Source organism: Danio rerio, chromosome 13 (assembly GCF_052040795.2).
Source record: "Danio rerio strain M-AB ecotype USA chromosome 13, GRCz13ab, whole genome shotgun sequence".
Lineage (NCBI taxonomy): Eukaryota > Metazoa > Chordata > Actinopteri > Cypriniformes > Danionidae > Danio > Danio rerio.
In genome coordinates, this window is record NC_141033.1 from 38,832,098 (window position 1) to 38,850,265 (window position 18,168).

An 18,168-nucleotide genomic window follows, 5' to 3' on the forward strand; every position below is an offset into this window, starting at 1 on the left:
TCTTTTTTTCCCCTCTGTATTTTTTTTTGCGGTCTGTTCTCCTCCAACACCTCTGTGATGCTTGCAAAAACAACACTTGGCAAGGAAATACACAGAAAATAAAAATATGGAAGCAGGTTATATCCATACGGGAATATCAGGGGGAAAATGCAGTGTTCAGCCGTAGTTCATATCCATCTCTCTAGTGTTTCCGTAGCCAGAAAGGCAAAAAGCTCTGTGAGTTCTTACCAAACTAAATGAGGAAAAAAATTCAATAAATAAATAAATAATGACTTTATGGGTCCTCCAAATGTCACTCAATAACAGATTTCATGTAGTTATATATATATATATTCGTTTTCTGTTGAAATATTATTTCTAATCCTGGAAGCAGATTTGAAAATAGTCATTTGAATCCTTTTTTGTTATTTTTTGTGTCTTTTTTTCCCAAAATACTTCATTTAGAAAAAAGTCGTTCTCAGCAGGTGTTGAGAAAAATATAGACTGTGAAAAGCTCAGACTCCAGGTTAAGACTGTCCCACTCGTCCTTCATCTTCAGCACGAATGTATCTGAAGAACGAATGTCCTGTTCACAGCTCTGATCTTGAAATCTTTCTGATGTAGTCCTGGTCTCCCTCCCCATCCCGCCCCTTTCAGAAGCCCTGTATATGACAGTAAGCTTCCAGACTGGAGAAGAGAATGTAGAGAAACCAAAGACTGAAGAAGAAGAGTGTGGTGAGGATGCGGTGTCCCCGTGGGCCGCCCAGCTCACCACCGATGTGAGGCCTGCGCCGGTACAGCAGGACACCCACTGCCAGAAAGGCAAAGATGGTGAAGAGAGTGACAGAAAATGCAAGGGAACCTGCAGGCACCTCGAACGCACGACCCTGCATGTGCCAGTAGATGGCAGCCACTGACCAGGCCACGCCGATTCCCAGGAAAACGTTCACGGCGTTGCTTCCGGTCACGTTACCGATGGACGCGTCTGCGTAACTGTCCTGCACCGCCGCCACTTTACTAGCAAAGGTGTCTGAGGAGAAAACAGACATCATTTACTGTAGTTATCAGTGCTTTAACAAGCCTTATCAAGAGGGAAATCAGAAGGAAACAGATGTACACTGATTTTATGAGGCAAAACATTGTAAAAAACAAAAAATACTGTTTAAAATTTCTCCCCATTTCAGAAAGAGTATTAGCTGAAACCACAGCTCTGAACCGTACCAGTAACACACATGGAAATGAAACCACTGAACAGAAATGCTTATTTAAAATCATCTTTAACTCATTAAAACATGTCAGAAACATTACTTTATTTTACTCAGTCATTTAATAATCTCTTACCGCGAGAGCAAGCTTTATATAATTAATTACTACAAAGAAGCAGCAATGAAAAGTGTTTATGAATGTTGTGAATGTTTTGCTATTTGACAGAAATTTGTTGAAGTTAAAATATAATTATTTAGACACAAGCCTCCCATCACGGTAGTTTAAACACATTATTAAGACAGTAGTTGAGCAGAATACAATGAATAAATATAATATAGTGCATACTTTAGCAAAGCACTCTTCAATACAGGTAGATTTATTGCTAAGTGATGCTGCTTACAAGCTGAAACACTGATTAAGCCATTAACATGAGATATGTGATCTTCATTCATGTTTGTTTTGTGCTATAACTAGTAGTAAAGACTAAGGAATACTTCTAATAAATAAATACTTTTAATAAAATGGACAGAATTTAAAGGATTCGACTGTTTCTAACTGAAGATTGGGCAGAAAATGTTCTATATAGAGTAACTTATATTTAAGTTATTTTCATGCATGAACTTAAAGTTAAAAAAAATAAATAATCGAATATAATTAAAACCAAAAATTGATCTTGGGATTGCAGAAATAATACATTTCAATAATATGTAAATTTATAAAAGTAAAAGATTACATGTAATGATGCTGTAAATTGTTTTAGGTTTCTTGCAGAGACAGGTTATTTTGCTTCATAAGACCTCAATGTATCGTCAGGAGCCATGAGTATCCATTTTGTGGTTTATTTGTTTTATTTTTGACTATTAAAGTTCCAGTATTTGTTGACTGGATTTAATGAATCACTAAGGACCACAGCTTCAACTAAAAAAAAGTTATTTAATGGTCTACTAACGACAAAAGTCACCTTGGATGGCCTGAGGGTGAGTAAATAGACTGCAAATTTTAATTTCCCTTAATTAAATTTTTTTTCCTGAATAAAAGTATTAAAGGGATAGTTCACCCAAAATAAAAATTCCTGTCAATTTACTCATAACTTTTTTTCTTTAGCAGAACATTCAAAATATATTTTTAGCTGAATCTGTAGTCCCTGGTGATTCATATAATGGCAGTCAATGGTTAACAATTTTTAGATTAAAAATCAAACATACAAACACAGCCACAGCCATATCACCCTGCAGCCCAAGACTCACTGAAGCTAAGCAGGGCTGAGCCTGGTCAGTCCCTGGATAGGAGACCACATGGGAAAACTAGGTTGCTGTTGGATGTGGCAGCAGGGGGCGCACAACCTGTGGTCTGTGTGAGTCCTAATGCCCTAGTAAAAGTGAAGGGGACACTACACTGTTAGTGGGTGCCGTCTATCGGATGAGGCGTTAAACCGAGGTCCTGACTCTCTGTGGTCATTAAAAATCCCATGGCACTTCTGGTATAGAGTATGCTTACAAAGCATGGCCTCCCAATCATCCCCATCAACTGAATTGACTCTAACTCCATCTCTCCACTCCAACAATTGCTGGTTTGTGGTGAGCGCACTGGCGCCGTTGTCCTGTGACCGCCGTTGCGTCACATCATCCAAGTGGATGCTGCACACTGGTGGTGGTGTGGAGAGACCCTGCCCATGATTGTGAAGCACTTTGGGTGGATAGCCATACACAATAAATGCGCTACATAAATACACAATACATAACAAACAATTCCAAATCAAAAGTTCTGGCGACAAACTGATGTCTTGTGAAGCAAAACAATCAATCTTTGTAGAAAACTGAACATTACTGAACAGTTCTCGGTGCTCTCAAGAGTGTAGTGAGCACAAGCTTCTGTTTGCTTGATGAAGTATGCGAGAGTGCATGTACAGACCCTAGTTTAATTAATCAGAGTGAGTGTAATTTATAGCAGTTGCCACCTTGGACAATCACAGGTAAGAATCGTTTTGACAAAAATGTGCCTTCTCAATCTCTTGTCACCTCATGCTTGAATGCGTGCTCATGCATACGTCATCAAGCAACCAGAGGTGACTATCAACTTTTTGCCCAGGCTGTGGATTAAAGCTAATAATATTGTAAATAATGCCATTTCTTGCACAAAACAATCAACCTCCAATTGACTTTTTGTTTTTAAAAGATGTCTAATAGACGTCTAAACATAGTCGTCTTGGCTAAAACAAGGCTAAACTTGGGCTTTCAGTGAAAATCTAATAGATTTAATAAAGATTTAATCTAATATCTAAGAATAGGCCAAAACTAGACTAGTTATTAAATAGACAGAAATGAATGACTACACATATAAAGTCTGTCTAATCTGTCTATTTGACGACTAGTCTAGTTTTGGGCTATTCTTAGATGTCTATTAGATTTTCACTGACAGCCCAAGTTTAGTCTTGTTATAGCCAAGCTGTCTACGTTTAGATGTCTACTAGACATTTATTAAACACAAAACTGTTTGCTAGGATGGGGATTAATTTGGACTAGTTTGTATTTAGTTTGTATTTATTGTGTTTATTTTTTATCTTAGAAACGAGTGACCACTAACTTGTATTTTATCAATCACTAAGGACTATGGATTCAGTTAACAAACTTTTTTTTTACTTCTACAAAAGAAAAAAAGCCAACTAAATCTTCAATAGCCTAAGGGTGACTAAATTAACAGCAAACTAGCATTTTAGGTAAACTAACTATTGTTACTGATCACAAACTTTCCAATAGTACTGTAAATGATGACCCTTTTAAAGGTCCGATGAAATTAATAAATGAAATAGTTTTTTAGATGTTCGTATCATTATGGTTAGTTTGTAGGACATCTATAAGCTAGTGTGCTCCAAAACAAAACAGTGACAAAATTCTTGTTTAGAAGAATTTAAACATGTAAGGCTTGTAGTTTGTCACTACCACTAAAATGAATCAATGATTTTATTCACTTCACCTCATACTTAAGTTTCCCATCAAATCATGACCAATCAAATGCTCTTTAGTATCTGGCATGCCCCGTCCCCTTCAAAACACTTTACATTTGATGCACTTGAGCTCAACAACTCTGGCAGAGCGGTGAAAAAACAAATGTTATTGGCTGTTTATTTTTTAAGGGGAGGAGCTACACTTTGTGCCACCCTCTCTTTGTGTTTTGGTTAAGATTACATCAAACATCAATTACAAAATGCACATTTCAAAGCCCTTCACATGACCTTTAAAAGATATTTGCAAAAATGCATTATATAAGCAAGCAATACTCACCAGGAATGGATGTTCCCAGAGCTACAAACACCACAGCAGTGACAGAGTCCTTGAGGCCGATAGTGCAGCCGAAGTGACTGGCCAGGTCACCAATCACAGCAGTCAGAAGACCGATGATGATGATGGAGACGATGAAGCAGGCCCATCCGTTCCAGTATTCTGTGGGCGGAACACAGGCAAACAGAACCTTCCAGAACACCGTCAGGAAGTGCATGACATAGTCAAAACAAGATGGCAGACGCTCCTCTGCACCCTCATCCTCGTCCTCATCTCCTGAGATAAATGCAGAGAGAAAGAGAGAGAGAAAGAAAAGAAAGGAGAACATGGTAGGGGAAAAATCAAAATAAAATGAAAAATGTTAGTATTGTTTTGTCATCGTACAGCTTCCACACCTGACCAAAGACATCGAGGGGTCTTGTTGCCTTGGAAACGCAGGCTGATTGATAGTCACGTAATTGATGGCTAGACAAGGCAAGAGCTGTGCTTATATTTCAACACTGGTCATAAAAGATTAACATGTGGGAAGTCCTATTGCATTTAAAATGAATGTTTTTTGGGTTTTAGTATTTAGCTAGTGCACTTGAAGATAAAATTTAGGTTAATTTAAAAACCAGCAAGCATTCTAATCTTGCATTTTACTTCTGCTAATATAGATAAATGATTTTCATGGCATCATTAAGTACTTTTCAGATATTCCGACCAATCAAATGCTATATTTCATCTTAAGTGTCCTACCCCCTAAGAGACGCTAAAGACTGACTTAGGCCACGTTTACACTGTCAGGTCTTGATGCTCAATTCCAATTTGTTGCCTGTATCTGATTTTTTTGCCAGTCCGTTTACACATTCTTTTAATCGTGACCCATATCTGATTCATGTTTTTACACTTGCCATACAAATTACGAGGTTGCGAATGCGTAAAGGCAGGTTCTAGCATCTGCGCCACACTAGCCATGATGGAAGAAATTGTCTTGCTTTTAGCTCTGCGAAAAATGGGAAGTTTGCCCAACTTTAAAATGATTTTGAGGCAGAGGAGGAGGGAAAGAATCGTCTTCACAGCTTGCACCTATGGTTTATATATGGTGTCCTCCACCATTCAGAGGAATTTGTAGGTACGAGAGAGATCTCAGGTTTGGTGGGAGCAAATTGTGGCAGGCTTTAATGAGGAGCACTGGGTTCGAAAATTTAGGATGAGCACCCACACGCTCTTTCTTCTACTTCATTAAACCAGAGAAGTACCACACTGTCACAAGTTTAATGATGTACAAAATGGAATGCCTAAAAAAATCCGATCTGCCTGTTTACATGATAGTTGCATTGTCACATATCCGATTTATAAATGATTTACTTCCACATATGTAGGACGCCTGAAACCGATGAATATCCGAATGCATGCTTTGTTTTCATGTTTACACGTTCATAGAACAGATCCGATCTGTCACATATGAGCAAAAAATTGGAATTGGGTCACTTTTAACTGGCAGTGTAAACAGGGCTTTATTCACATTTAACAGAGCAGTTTGCCATGGGTATTTTCATAATGTTTTAAAATATAATATTATAAATCAAATTAACTGATGCAGTATAAGTTTTTGAATTATAACTTAATGCAATAAAAACATAAACAATCACATTTATAACACAGTAGAGTTCAATGCTGATGCAGAATCTGCCTTTGCGTTTTCCTCTATCAGTCGGGTGACAGTATGTACATTTAAACAAAATATGATTAAAGGTGCTGTATGTCAGTTTGACACCCAGTGGTTTAACTAGGTATTGCATTCCTGGGTCAAAGTAAACACAAGCGCAGGTTGTAAAATTGAGGACCAAGGAGCGAGTATGACGATCGAGCCTAAAGGCTGATTTAAGTCATGTTCTAAATAAAAGCAGCGGCTCGAGATAGAAGGAATATTCTCCATATTAAAAGGAGTTTTTATTTTAACCAACACCTGAAATTTATATTTTAGAAACAGCTTCAGTTTCTTGCAGCTGAACAACAGAAAACTGACAATAGATCACCTCAGGTCCACCTTATGTGCTTTATTCAGTGTTAAATACTAATATTTTGAGTTTGAATGCCATTTTACATGACAATTATTGCTATACTACTGAAAGCAGCAGCAGATAGTTCACCTCAGATCTTGAAAATAAAATAAACTGTTTGAAATTGAACTTTAAAACTGTCAAATTATGCAAACTAACACATATCAGTGATTCAGCATGTGCATTTAATAATGTTAAATAGGTTTAATATGTATTAATTAGATTATAAACCTTACCATTTTGTGTTAGGACCCGAGGTTACAATGTTACCTGCTAGCCTAATGTTTACGCTTATAATATTTTTATTATTTGCTTATTAATAACCTCATGTGGAACTCTGAATCTGTCTCTCATTTCGGAATCTGCTACTGTCCACTGGAGGTCACATTTTGGTCATAAGCGCACGCTTTGAGAGCCTTTCTGAATGAATGAATGAAAAACGCTGTTTTCAAAGGCAATCCGGGGTGCTGAAATATAATTGGCTAAACTGGCATTGGGCAGGTTAAGGAGGCCAAAACAAAGACACATTCCGGCATGGAAAACACATTTTCAAAGCAGAATATCTGACTTTAGCGTTGTTTTTCAGATAAACAAGAATGTTCACTTGGCATGTTTCTTAAATATCTGCAAACATATTATGGTATTTTGATGCTTTAGAAGAGTCAAAAACTTACGTACAGCACCTTTAAGTTCCACTATTTCATTAAAATATTGAACTATTGTTAGAATTTAACAGTAAAACAAACAAACAAACAAACAAACAAACAAACAAACAAACAAACAAACAAACAAACAAACAAAAGATTAAATAAGATTTGTAATATCAAATCTCTTAACCATCCCCTTCATTTTCCTCCTCTTCTCAGATGGGATGGTGGGCCAAATTAAAGGGTACAATGGGCCAACTTTGGTCCGCAATCAAAAAAACCTAGTTTGGGCATCCCAAGCCTAAACATTTGCATATTTAAGAAAATAATAAATAGTAGCTGTGTTGATCTGAACCCCTTCACATTTATTAAGATAAAAATGCACAAACACAGTCTATACGCAAGTTGGTGCTGACCACAAAACATATTGTACTTGATTAAATTATACACTGAATGCAGTATTTTGATGCAGACTCAGCATTGCTATTAGTGACTGTGGCTCTAATGACTAAAATATGCTTTAATTTAATGACTCTGATTGGCAGAGATGTGCTATAAACAAAACTCCATTGGATATTTGTTAAAGAGAGGAGGGGCTAATCCAAAGGCCCTGCCCTGTTTTCAGTTGAAATTGTCACACATTAACCAAAACAAATGTAAAGAAGCGGATAATAATACACTGTAACTGAAAGCTGAAGCTGCTATCAAATTAGTCAAAATGTTAAGAAAATGGACACATTAGGGTTGTAGGATGAGTAGATCCATGTAGGAGTGTTGTGGGCACAGTTTTCATGTGGGCCGTGTGATGTGTCACAATAGATAAAAATAAATGTGTGTGTGTGCAGTATGACCATGAGTTTATGTTTATATAACAACTAAGATGTAAGCTTTTATTACATGTCATCAAAAACTAGGGTCCTTATGATTTCTGCAATGTGGAAAAACAGACAGAACCATTGAAAACAGCCATAACAATGGGATCTACTGGACAAGTTCAGGAATATGATTGAATGTGGCAAATTAAGGACGAATGAATCAAAAGTAGAACCGTGCACCTAAACAAATTGCAATTTAGACTCATGTTTAAGAATATCAAAACACAAAATGTATTTAAATATTGTATGGATGTTCAGATCACAAAGCATTTCTTAAAAAAATAAAATAAAAAAAATCATACTGAGGTATTAAAGCATTTATAAATGGCTCAATAGTAAGCATTTTATGAATCCAATTATTCACATAGGCTTTGTGGATTTATTAATTATTCCAAGCAAAAAATAATTAAATAAAAAAAAATTCCAGAAAATTTTTAAAGAAGATTAAATGAAATCTTATATTTGCCTCAAAACAAAACCCTTGCACACTCTACCATTTAATAGTCAGGGGTTGACATGATTTTAAAAATATGATTAAAAATAACAACTCAGGTTTATTATTGATATGTACCCCAATATACATTTCTGGAGATTGAAAAATACATCCTAGGAGCTACCTTTTAGCAGTTTTTGTTTTCTCGAATCCACCAGAGGGCACTGTGTAGGCTTTATCAGATCTCAAATTTTTCTCGCGAGTGCCATTCGTGCCGGCTGTTCTAACGGAAATCCTCTAGAAAGTGATGTCGAGTGACTGACTGATCGACCGTGACCCTCACCCACCCCCTTCCTAAACCCAATTGACAGTGTTTTCAAAAGCAATCCTAAAAAAGAAAACGCCTCGCCTAATTTTTACCATGCTTTAAGATCTTACCACTTTTTCACCCTGTTATGTATTTGTTTATTTAATTTTTTGCCTTTTTTTGTTTTACCTGCTTTTTGGAACTGTTCTTCGGCAGACTTGAACCCCGTCGTAGCAGTCCCTCCTCCCTGTGCCTCAAGCCCGCTGACATACATGACGAGCTACTGGGCAAACTGGTAACAGCGGAAAAGCCATGCACACGGAGGTAAGCGGTCAGCTAGTAGCGCGAAAAGAAACAGAAGCCGTCGGTGGCATCATACCGCCCTGTAGCATTTGTTTTAAAGACAAAATGCAGCCATAAATAGCTCTGGCCACATAATTCGCGCTCTCCAGAAATGTATAAAGGGGTACATTTCACAATGAGCCAGTATTGCAACAAGTAATATGGTAACACTTTACAACAGTTCATTAGTTAATGCGTTTACTAACATAAACTAATCATGAACAACACATGTACAGCATTTATTAATCATAATTGAACATTTCCTAATGCATTATTAACATCCAAGTCCATGCTTGTTAACATTAGTTAATGCACCATGAGTTAACATGAACTAACAATGAACTACTGTATTTTCATTAACTAACGTTAACTAACATGAACAAATACAGTAGTAAATGTATTGTTCATTATTTGTTCATGTTAGTAAATGCATTAATAAACATTAACTAATGAACCTTATTGTAAAGTGTGACCAGTGATATTGTTAAACATTATCGCAATGTATAATAATGACCCATCAAAAATGAACCTAATATGGTGAATGATTTGTGTGTGTGTGTGTGTGTGTGTGTGTGTGTGTGTGTGTGTGTGTGTGTGTGTGTGTGTGTGTGTTTGTGTGCTTGTAATATAAATGTGTTTAATGACACTTGTTGAGAGTTGTTCAGAGCTGATAGTCACCTGCACTGACAGTTATGGCCTCCATGAATTGCTCTCTCCAGGAATTTGTGCCCACGACCAAAGCCAAGTTAGTCTTTTTAATCAGCTTATCTACAGTACTCTACAGCAAAACACAAAAACAGACGAATTACAAAACATAGGCAGGCATATCAAAAATCTTCCTCATGAAAAAGTCTGCTGGTCTGAGTGTACCTTAAACTCATACGACTCCTCGATGATGATCTCTATTTTTGAATGCTCGCCCAATATAGGCTTTCCCATCTCTGCTATTCTTCTTGCTTCCTCTTCCTCTGATGACAACTTCCTGTCCTGAATATCTACAAGAGATGAAAAAACAGAGAGAAACTTTTGTGTCATTTTAGTAGTGAAGACTTAATTAAACAATGATTTCTATAAGAATAGACAGAAAAAACACAACATGCACCTGTCTTGGGGAACGTTTTGGCCAAATTAAAGAATTTTTTAAAATTTAAACACTCTTAATAAATCAATCAAATATTCACCTACTGTTCATTTGTGAATATTTATTGTGCATTTATTGTCACTATAAAAATTCAAAAGTGTATTTTTCTGTTGGCTAATTATTTAATTACGATCAAATTACTGGAAAAACAAATTATGTTTCATATTAAGTCTTAATTTCTTAATTTAGGTTCTAAAAAAGAATCAAGCGATTTTGTGCTTTAAACAAGAACTTACACTCACTGGCCACTTTATTAGGTACACCTTACTAATACTAGGTTGGTCCCGCTTTTGCCTTCAGAACTGCCTTTATCCTTCATGGCATAGATTCAAAAAGGTACTGGAAATATTCCTGAGAGATTTTGGTCCATATTGACATAATAGCATCACGCAGTTTATATGTGTTTACATGCCTAAATGCATTGAGTTGCTGCTATGTGATTAGCTGATTAGAAATTTGCGTCAACGAGCAGTTAGACAGATGTACTTAATAAAGTGGCCGGTGAGTGTATATTTTACTGGAGTCCAATATGTAAACTTAACTCAAAGACAAAAACAAGATACCTTTCCTGACATCTTTATATTTTTCCTTTTTAAAGAATGAACTCAATTAATTTGTATAAATACAAGTGACAAACCATTTTGCTTCATAAGTAACTATATCTTGATTTAGATATTTGTACTAGAAATACAAAGAAAATCTTATTTTACAGCATTTAGTCAAAAAGATTCATTTATGAAACAAGCCAAGTGAATTTGTGCAAAATGTTCATAAAATCATTCTTATGTAACTCGTCTCACCCAATTGAATGTGACTACTTACATAACACTACTTTTTACGAACTATTTATGCAGAAATTGGCTCTGCTTTTGTTTTATGAATGAAGCAGCAGTGTCACTAAAATTACTCTTATTAGAAAATCTACACATGCAAACACACACAGATTAATAGCCAAACTTACTTTGACTGAACCTTTGAGTTGAAGAAATAACAAGCACAACACTCACCAAACACACACCAACTGAAAGTTGAGATTACCACCTTCAACACATAGCTTATCTTCTCATGCATGTGAAAGTGAGGCAGACGAGACCACAATTTGTGCCTCATTATACCTCATAAAACACACATTCACGCTCCCACTTACCATCAGCTAATAACAGAGCTGTGTGTGGAAAAACAGAGAGAGAGAAAGAGAGAGAGGGAGGGGTGGAATGACATGAAGAGCACATTAGACAGATAATGGTGGAGGGAAATGCAGTGAGATGTTGGACAGGGTTTATTTGCTCAGGTAAACAGGAGTATAAATATTTGCAGCCTGTGGCGTTTCATCACACAGCCCAGACTCTGGAGCCGGACAGGTGTGAGCGGACAGATGTGATCAGATGTGATCCAGGGCGCCGAAGCAGGGGGTTGCCTGTGGCAACGGGAGTGTCGTAGTAACATTTGAGATGTGGAGACAGAATAAAGTAGTGCTTAGGATACGCTAATTACACACACACATACACGCGCACTTGCTTTCCAGTTGGGATTATTGCATGTTTTTACATTGATTTCAGTGGCTTTTACACTGAGCTAATTATAATGTCAGTCCTCTAACCCTGAGAAAAGAAGTTTTGTATTATTAGATTGTCATAAAAGTGCCATACGATTAAAATCTAGATATACCTAGGCAGAGGATATGACAATTATCTCACAGCAAGAAGGTTGCTTGTTCGAGCCTTGGCTTGGTCAGTTGGTGCTTGTGTGAAGCTTGCATGTTCTCCTTGTGTTGGTGTGGGTTTTCTCTGGGTGCCAAGTCCCAAAACATGCGCTATAGGTGAATTGGGTAAGCAAAAATTGTCCATAGTGCATGTGTGTGAATAAGTGTTTATTGATGTTTCCTAGTGATGGGTTGCAGCTAGAAGGGCATCCGCTGCGTAAAACATATGTGGTTCATTCCGCTGTGGCGACCCCAGATTAATAAAGGGACTGAGCCGAAAATAAAATAAATGAATGAATGATTTAGGCATAACTGATATATATATATAACAGTTAAGTGTGTGGCATAGAAACAATGGCACACCATGATCTGGAAAATCCAGTAAGTGCACAATGGCAGTGAAAAACAGGAGAATCAGAACAAAACAGACTGTTACACAGTAGATCGTTATTTGATTGATTGGAGACAACATTTTTCATTTGACTACTGCTGCATCCGAATTCGCATACTTCCATACTATATAAATAGCTAAAAGCAATATGCAGGCCAAGTATATGCTCAACGTATATGTCTGAAACCACCTTGGAACTTGGACGTATTATATCTGCCATTTTGTCATGATCCAACCCATCGCTTAAAGCATACATTAGATCTAATTCTGTCTTATGGAATCGAGGTTATTGACGTAGACATTATACCACAAAGTGATGATATTACAGATCACTACCTCTTACTATATAAGCTATGTTTACCTGAAATCAACAAACCCGCTCCAATACTCCGCCCTAGTAGAACTATTGTTCCGTCAACTAAAGATGAATTTATAAATAACTTACCTGATCTCTCTCTATTTCGTAATGCACCCGCAAACTCAAATGATCTTGATGTAGTAACCAGCAGTATGGATGCCATCTTTACTAGCACACTAAATACTGTGGCACCCATCAAATTAAAAAAGGCTAGAGAGATTAAAACTATACCATGGTATAATAGTCATACTCGTGCGCTCAAAACAGCAACCCGCGCCCTGGAACGTAAATGGAAAAAAACTAATTTAGAGGTCTTTAGAATTGCGTACAAAGACAGTATGTCCAGCTATAGGAGGGCTCTAAAATCTGCCAGGACCGAGCACCTGCGCAAACTGATAGAAAATAATCATAACAATCCTAGATTTTTATTTAACACCATCTCTAAATTAGCAAATAATCGGTCATCCTTGGAACAAACTACTCCACCGCAAATTAGTAGTGATGACTTCATGAATTTTTTCAGTAATAAAATAGAAGGCTTTAGACAGAAAATAGGAGATGCCAAACTTTCTGCACCGGCTTATACTCCAAATCCTGTAAATATTTCATTAAATCATAATAATAACCTACACTGCTTCAAAATCATAGAACATGAAGAGTTAGTAAAAATTATAAATAACTCTAAACCAGCTACGTGTATGCTGGACTCAATTCCAACAAAATTACTGAAAGAGCTGCTACCTGCTATAGGAGAACCTCTTCTTAACATTATCAACTCTTCTTTATCTATAGGCCATGTTCCAAACTCTTACAAGCTAGCTGTTATTAAGCCTATTATTAAGAAACCGCAACTAGACACCAACAACTTAGCTAACTATAGGCCTATTTCAAATATTCCATTTATGTCTAAAATACTAGAAAAAGTTGTTTCCACTCAATTATGCTCTTATCTGCAGACGAACAATATTTTTGAAGTGTTTCAGTCAGGTTTCAGGGCTCACCACAGTACAGAAACCGCCTTAGTGAAAATAACCAACGATTTACTCTTAGCTGCTGATCGAGGGTGCGTCTCGCTATTAGTTTTACTCGATCTTAGTGCGGCATTTGATACCATTGACCACAATATCCTCATAAATCGTTTAAAGTCTACAGGTGTCCAGGGACAGGCTCTACAATGGTTTAAGTCATACTTAACTGACCGCTACCAGTTTGTAAATCTTAATGGACAGCCTTCACAAATCTGCCCAGTAAAGTATGGGGTGCCTCAAGGATCAGTTTTAGGCCCTTTACTGTTTACAATTTACATGCTACCTATGGGAGACATTATTAGAAGACATGGGATCAGCTTTCACTGCTATGCAGATGATACTCAATTATATATTTCCACTAAACCTGACGAGACGTCTGAACTTTCTAAACTAACTGAGTGTATCAAAGACATCAAAGACTGGATGACCAACAATTTTCTTCTCTTAAACTCAGACAAAACAAAATTTATTACTTATTGGGCCTAAATCTTGCACACAGCAGATCTCGCAACTCAATTTACAATTAGAGGGATACAAAGTTAGCTTTAGCTCTACTATAAAAGATCTGGGTGTCATATTAGACAGCAATCTAACTTTTAAAAACCATATATCCCATGTCACAAAAACTGCCTTCTTTCATCTGAGAAATATCGCTAAATTACGAAATATGCTATCCATCTCAGATGCAGAAAAGCTAGTCCATGCTTTTATGACTTCGAGACTGGATTACTGTAATGCTCTATTTGCTGGCTGCCCAGCATCCTCTATTAACAAACTTCAATTAGTACAAAATGCAGCAGCCAGAGTTCTGACCAGGTCTAGAAAATATGATCATATAACCCCAATTTTATCCTCCTTACACTGGCTGCCTGTTAAATTTCGTATTGAATTTAAAATATTACTTCTCACCTATAAAGCTCTAAATAATCTAGCTCCTGTTTATCTAACCAACCTTCTGTCTCGCTACGAACCAACTCGCTCCTTAAGATCTCAAAATTCAGGGCTTCTGGTAGTACCTAGAATAGCAAAATCAAGTAAAGGAGGTCGAGCCTTCTCTTTCATGGCTCCTACACTCTGGAATAGCCTTCCTGGTAATGTCCGAGGCTCAGACACACTATCCCAGTTCAAAACTAGATTAAAGACCTATCTGTTTAGTAAAGCATACACTCAGTGCATCACCTAGCGGGTTCCACACTGGCTTCTACATCTTGCTTATATACACTATGAACAGCAGCTACGCTAATTATTCTCTTTTCTCTATTTTCACCTGGGGATACTCATCCCGAGGTCCTCAGATTAGGCGGAGTCACTGATTGGATCCAAGACCAGCGACGTGATGATCCCAAGGATTCCATATCCGGGACCAGGCCATATCCTGAGCTGCTGCTGCGCTGATGGTCGTGGGGAGTGGAGAACATGAGTCTGATTCCAGCGACGCTCCAGGGACAGACGAGTCTTCATTGAGGCCATCTTCCAGCATAAACCACGGCGAATGAAGTTCTGCACAAGACTTTTGGCCAGCGGAGAAATTAAAATGGTCGTGCCCAACTGAGTCTGGTTCTCTCAAGGTTTTTTTTCTTCACTCCCATCAGGTGAAGTTTTTTTTCCCTCTCCGCTGTCGCCACTGCCTCGCATGGTTCAGGATTGGTAGAGCTACGCATCGATGAATTTGCTCTTCGGTGTTTGAACTCTCAGTAATGATTAAATCACACTGAACTGAGCTAAACTGAACTGAACTGAACTTAAACACTAAAACCTGAACCACACTGTTCCAGTTACTATGACCATTTATGTGAAGCTGCTTTGACACAATCTACATTGTAAAAGCGCTATACAAATAAAGCTGAATTGAATTGAATTGAATTGAATCACCCGAACTACCCTTGAGAGATCCATTCACTCCCATTCATAAATTCTCTAAAGGGGCATCATGGGATAGCGCAGCGTGCCTGGGATGCGCACTTCAGAATCTCGCCGGAAATAGTAGGTCATCCGGGTACTTCTCACATACTGATTTTTGAATTCTATAAATTTGGACATACTACTCAGTAGGGCCGCACGATTAATCGAAAAAAGATCACAATCTCGATTCGACCCTACACACAATCTTAATTCTGCTTTTCTATGATTCAGCCAATTATATTTTCAAGGTCAGAAGAGAAGCTTAAAGGCTGTCGCACAAGTCTTCACAGGAACATGAACACCTTCCACTAAAAGTGGAACATTCTTTATTTATAAGGTATAATTCACCCATACATTTCTGTCTTCATGTAATGATGTTTTTTGTGGCTGCGAAATAACATGTGAGCTGACCACAAACTGTTTGTGTACTTCTGAGAACGCGCTCGTGCACGCAGTATGCCATTGATGGCTACTTTAGTGAATAGAACCTGCATAGGCTGTGAACAACAGGTAATAAATTTGTAAATAACATTCAGTTTGTTGCACAGAGCAATTGTTTGAGAGCCGCGCTGAAAGAATAATTTGCATGTGTGTGTTTTTTATCACAGTGACGGCAGCCATGTGCTGCACTCGTAAGTGAAAATGAAACTGGCCGCACATCATTTAAATGATCATATGGCATTTTACAATTATGATTATGACAAGCATTTGATGTGTTTTTTCTTTCATAGCTAACAAAAAGTGTTGTGCATGAAAATAAATGTTTTACAGTGTCAGTATAGCTACTCAAGCTTATATAATGTTAAATATAATGCAAGAAGAAATCTGATCATGACAAATGTCTGATTTTACCAGTGAAAACAAATGGTCTAATAATGTTGTCAATGACAAATGACAAGGACATGTCTTAAACATAATTCAGTTTTCTAATTATGAATAGTTGTATTCAGATGTCATCATTTAACTGTGAATTAACAAACAGTACATATTGAAAGTCCACCATAATGACTGTACAAAATTTAGCATTTTAAGCAACAGTAGACTTACAAATAGGCCTAATTTAATTATTGTTGTTTTAACATATCGTCATCTTAGAATTATAAGGTTCTGACATTTTTGTCAAAATTGAGTTATTGACATATTCTTATTAAATGACAAATTATTTACATTATGGGATGTTTTTTATAAGTTGTTTACATTTTAAGACTGTAAAAAAAATGTTACACACATACTGTTTGCTATATGGATTGCAAAAACTTTGAAGCATTACTTAGAATGCAAATAGAACCTTATAATTCCAAGGTGACAATATGTTTGAGAATTAACAATAATAATAGCCTACTCATATTAACCTTTATTTACATCTAAAGAATAGTGAGAAAATCGTGATCTTGATTTTAAGAATCGTGATTCACATTTTTAGCCAGAATCGAAGTTCTATTCTTAGCCAGAATAGAACCCTACTATTCAGCTGGCATACTGATTTTAGGGTACTTTATAGTATGGAAGTATGCAGTTTAAGATGCAGCCATTGAATCGAAAAACAGTATGTGAGAACTACCTGGATGACCTACTACTTTAGGTGAGATTTGTCGGATGGACGCTACGCTATCCCATGATGAATTTTTGAATGGGAGTGAAGCGGCACAACTGACATGGGTAAGTCACATGATGAGGACAAAATGGTGGATGTGGTACGTCTGAGTTGAGTAGTATGTTTAAATTCAATTGCAGTACCTACTAAGTAGCAGGCGATTTTGGACGCAGCTTCCGAGTAGCTAAAACGCTTTCATTCAGAGCATCCATGCAACAACTTTAATCATAAGGTAAACACAAAAAAAGTTTGCTAAAATCAACAACATGCTAAATCAACAACATCATATTTTAAGACACATATTTTGTGACTGAACTTACTGAACTCATAAAACAAATGCTATGTGCTGGGCTAAACAGTTATTGTATGTGTAAACATGTGGCCACATTTTTTTTTTAGTTGAAAAGGTTAGGAAGTTTGTAAAGGAGTCAAAACAGCACCTGGGATTCCTCTGTCACATTAATAAAAGAAAATATGAGAAAACATGTCCTTGTGCAGTCTTGCCATTTTTATTGCATCTTGTGACATTATGAGTTGTTTTTGGTTTGTGTAGATGTCACTGGCCTGTGCTGCTTTCATTTTTCAGTTATTAATTTGGAAGAGCCCCAAGACTCACCTATTTTGGGGTTTTAGTCTGCTTGTTTGGTGCACACAGGGTTTTTGAAAGCCATATTTTGATAGACTGTCCTAGTTAACTTTAATATTCTTCATGTTCTACAGAGGAAAGCAAGCCATGTAGGTTTGGAAGGACATCAGGGTGAATGAATCAATAGTTTTCACCTTTTTGACTTCAGCAACCCCACTGTCCTCAAATATAATTAAATGCTTCATAGTCTCAGCCTCAAATATCACGCCCATGGACTTTAGCCTGAACGTCTGAAAATAGTTCTTGAGTTTTGAAGTCATCATGTCATTGGTTGAACTCTACAGGATTTTCTAG

The 18,168-nt window shown here is 37.0% G+C and overlaps 1 protein-coding gene across 7 annotated transcripts in view; it reads right to left on the reverse strand.

Moving 5' to 3' along the window:
* Window positions 1-18,168, reverse strand: part of slc8a3 (solute carrier family 8 member 3) — a 95,122-nt gene continuing 76,954 nt past the window's right edge. Inside the window, exons 4-8 of one of the 7 annotated variants that reach the window (XM_087278064.1) lie at window positions 11,401-11,418; window positions 9,983-10,107; window positions 9,791-9,890; window positions 4,467-4,736; window positions 1-1,009 (exon numbers count right to left, since the gene is read on the reverse strand). In XM_087278064.1, the coding sequence (XP_087134190.1) occupies window positions 633-1,009; window positions 4,467-4,736; window positions 9,791-9,890; window positions 9,983-10,107; window positions 11,401-11,418 (890 nt within the window). In that variant the 3' untranslated portion in view covers window positions 1-632. 7 annotated transcript variants of the gene reach the window in all.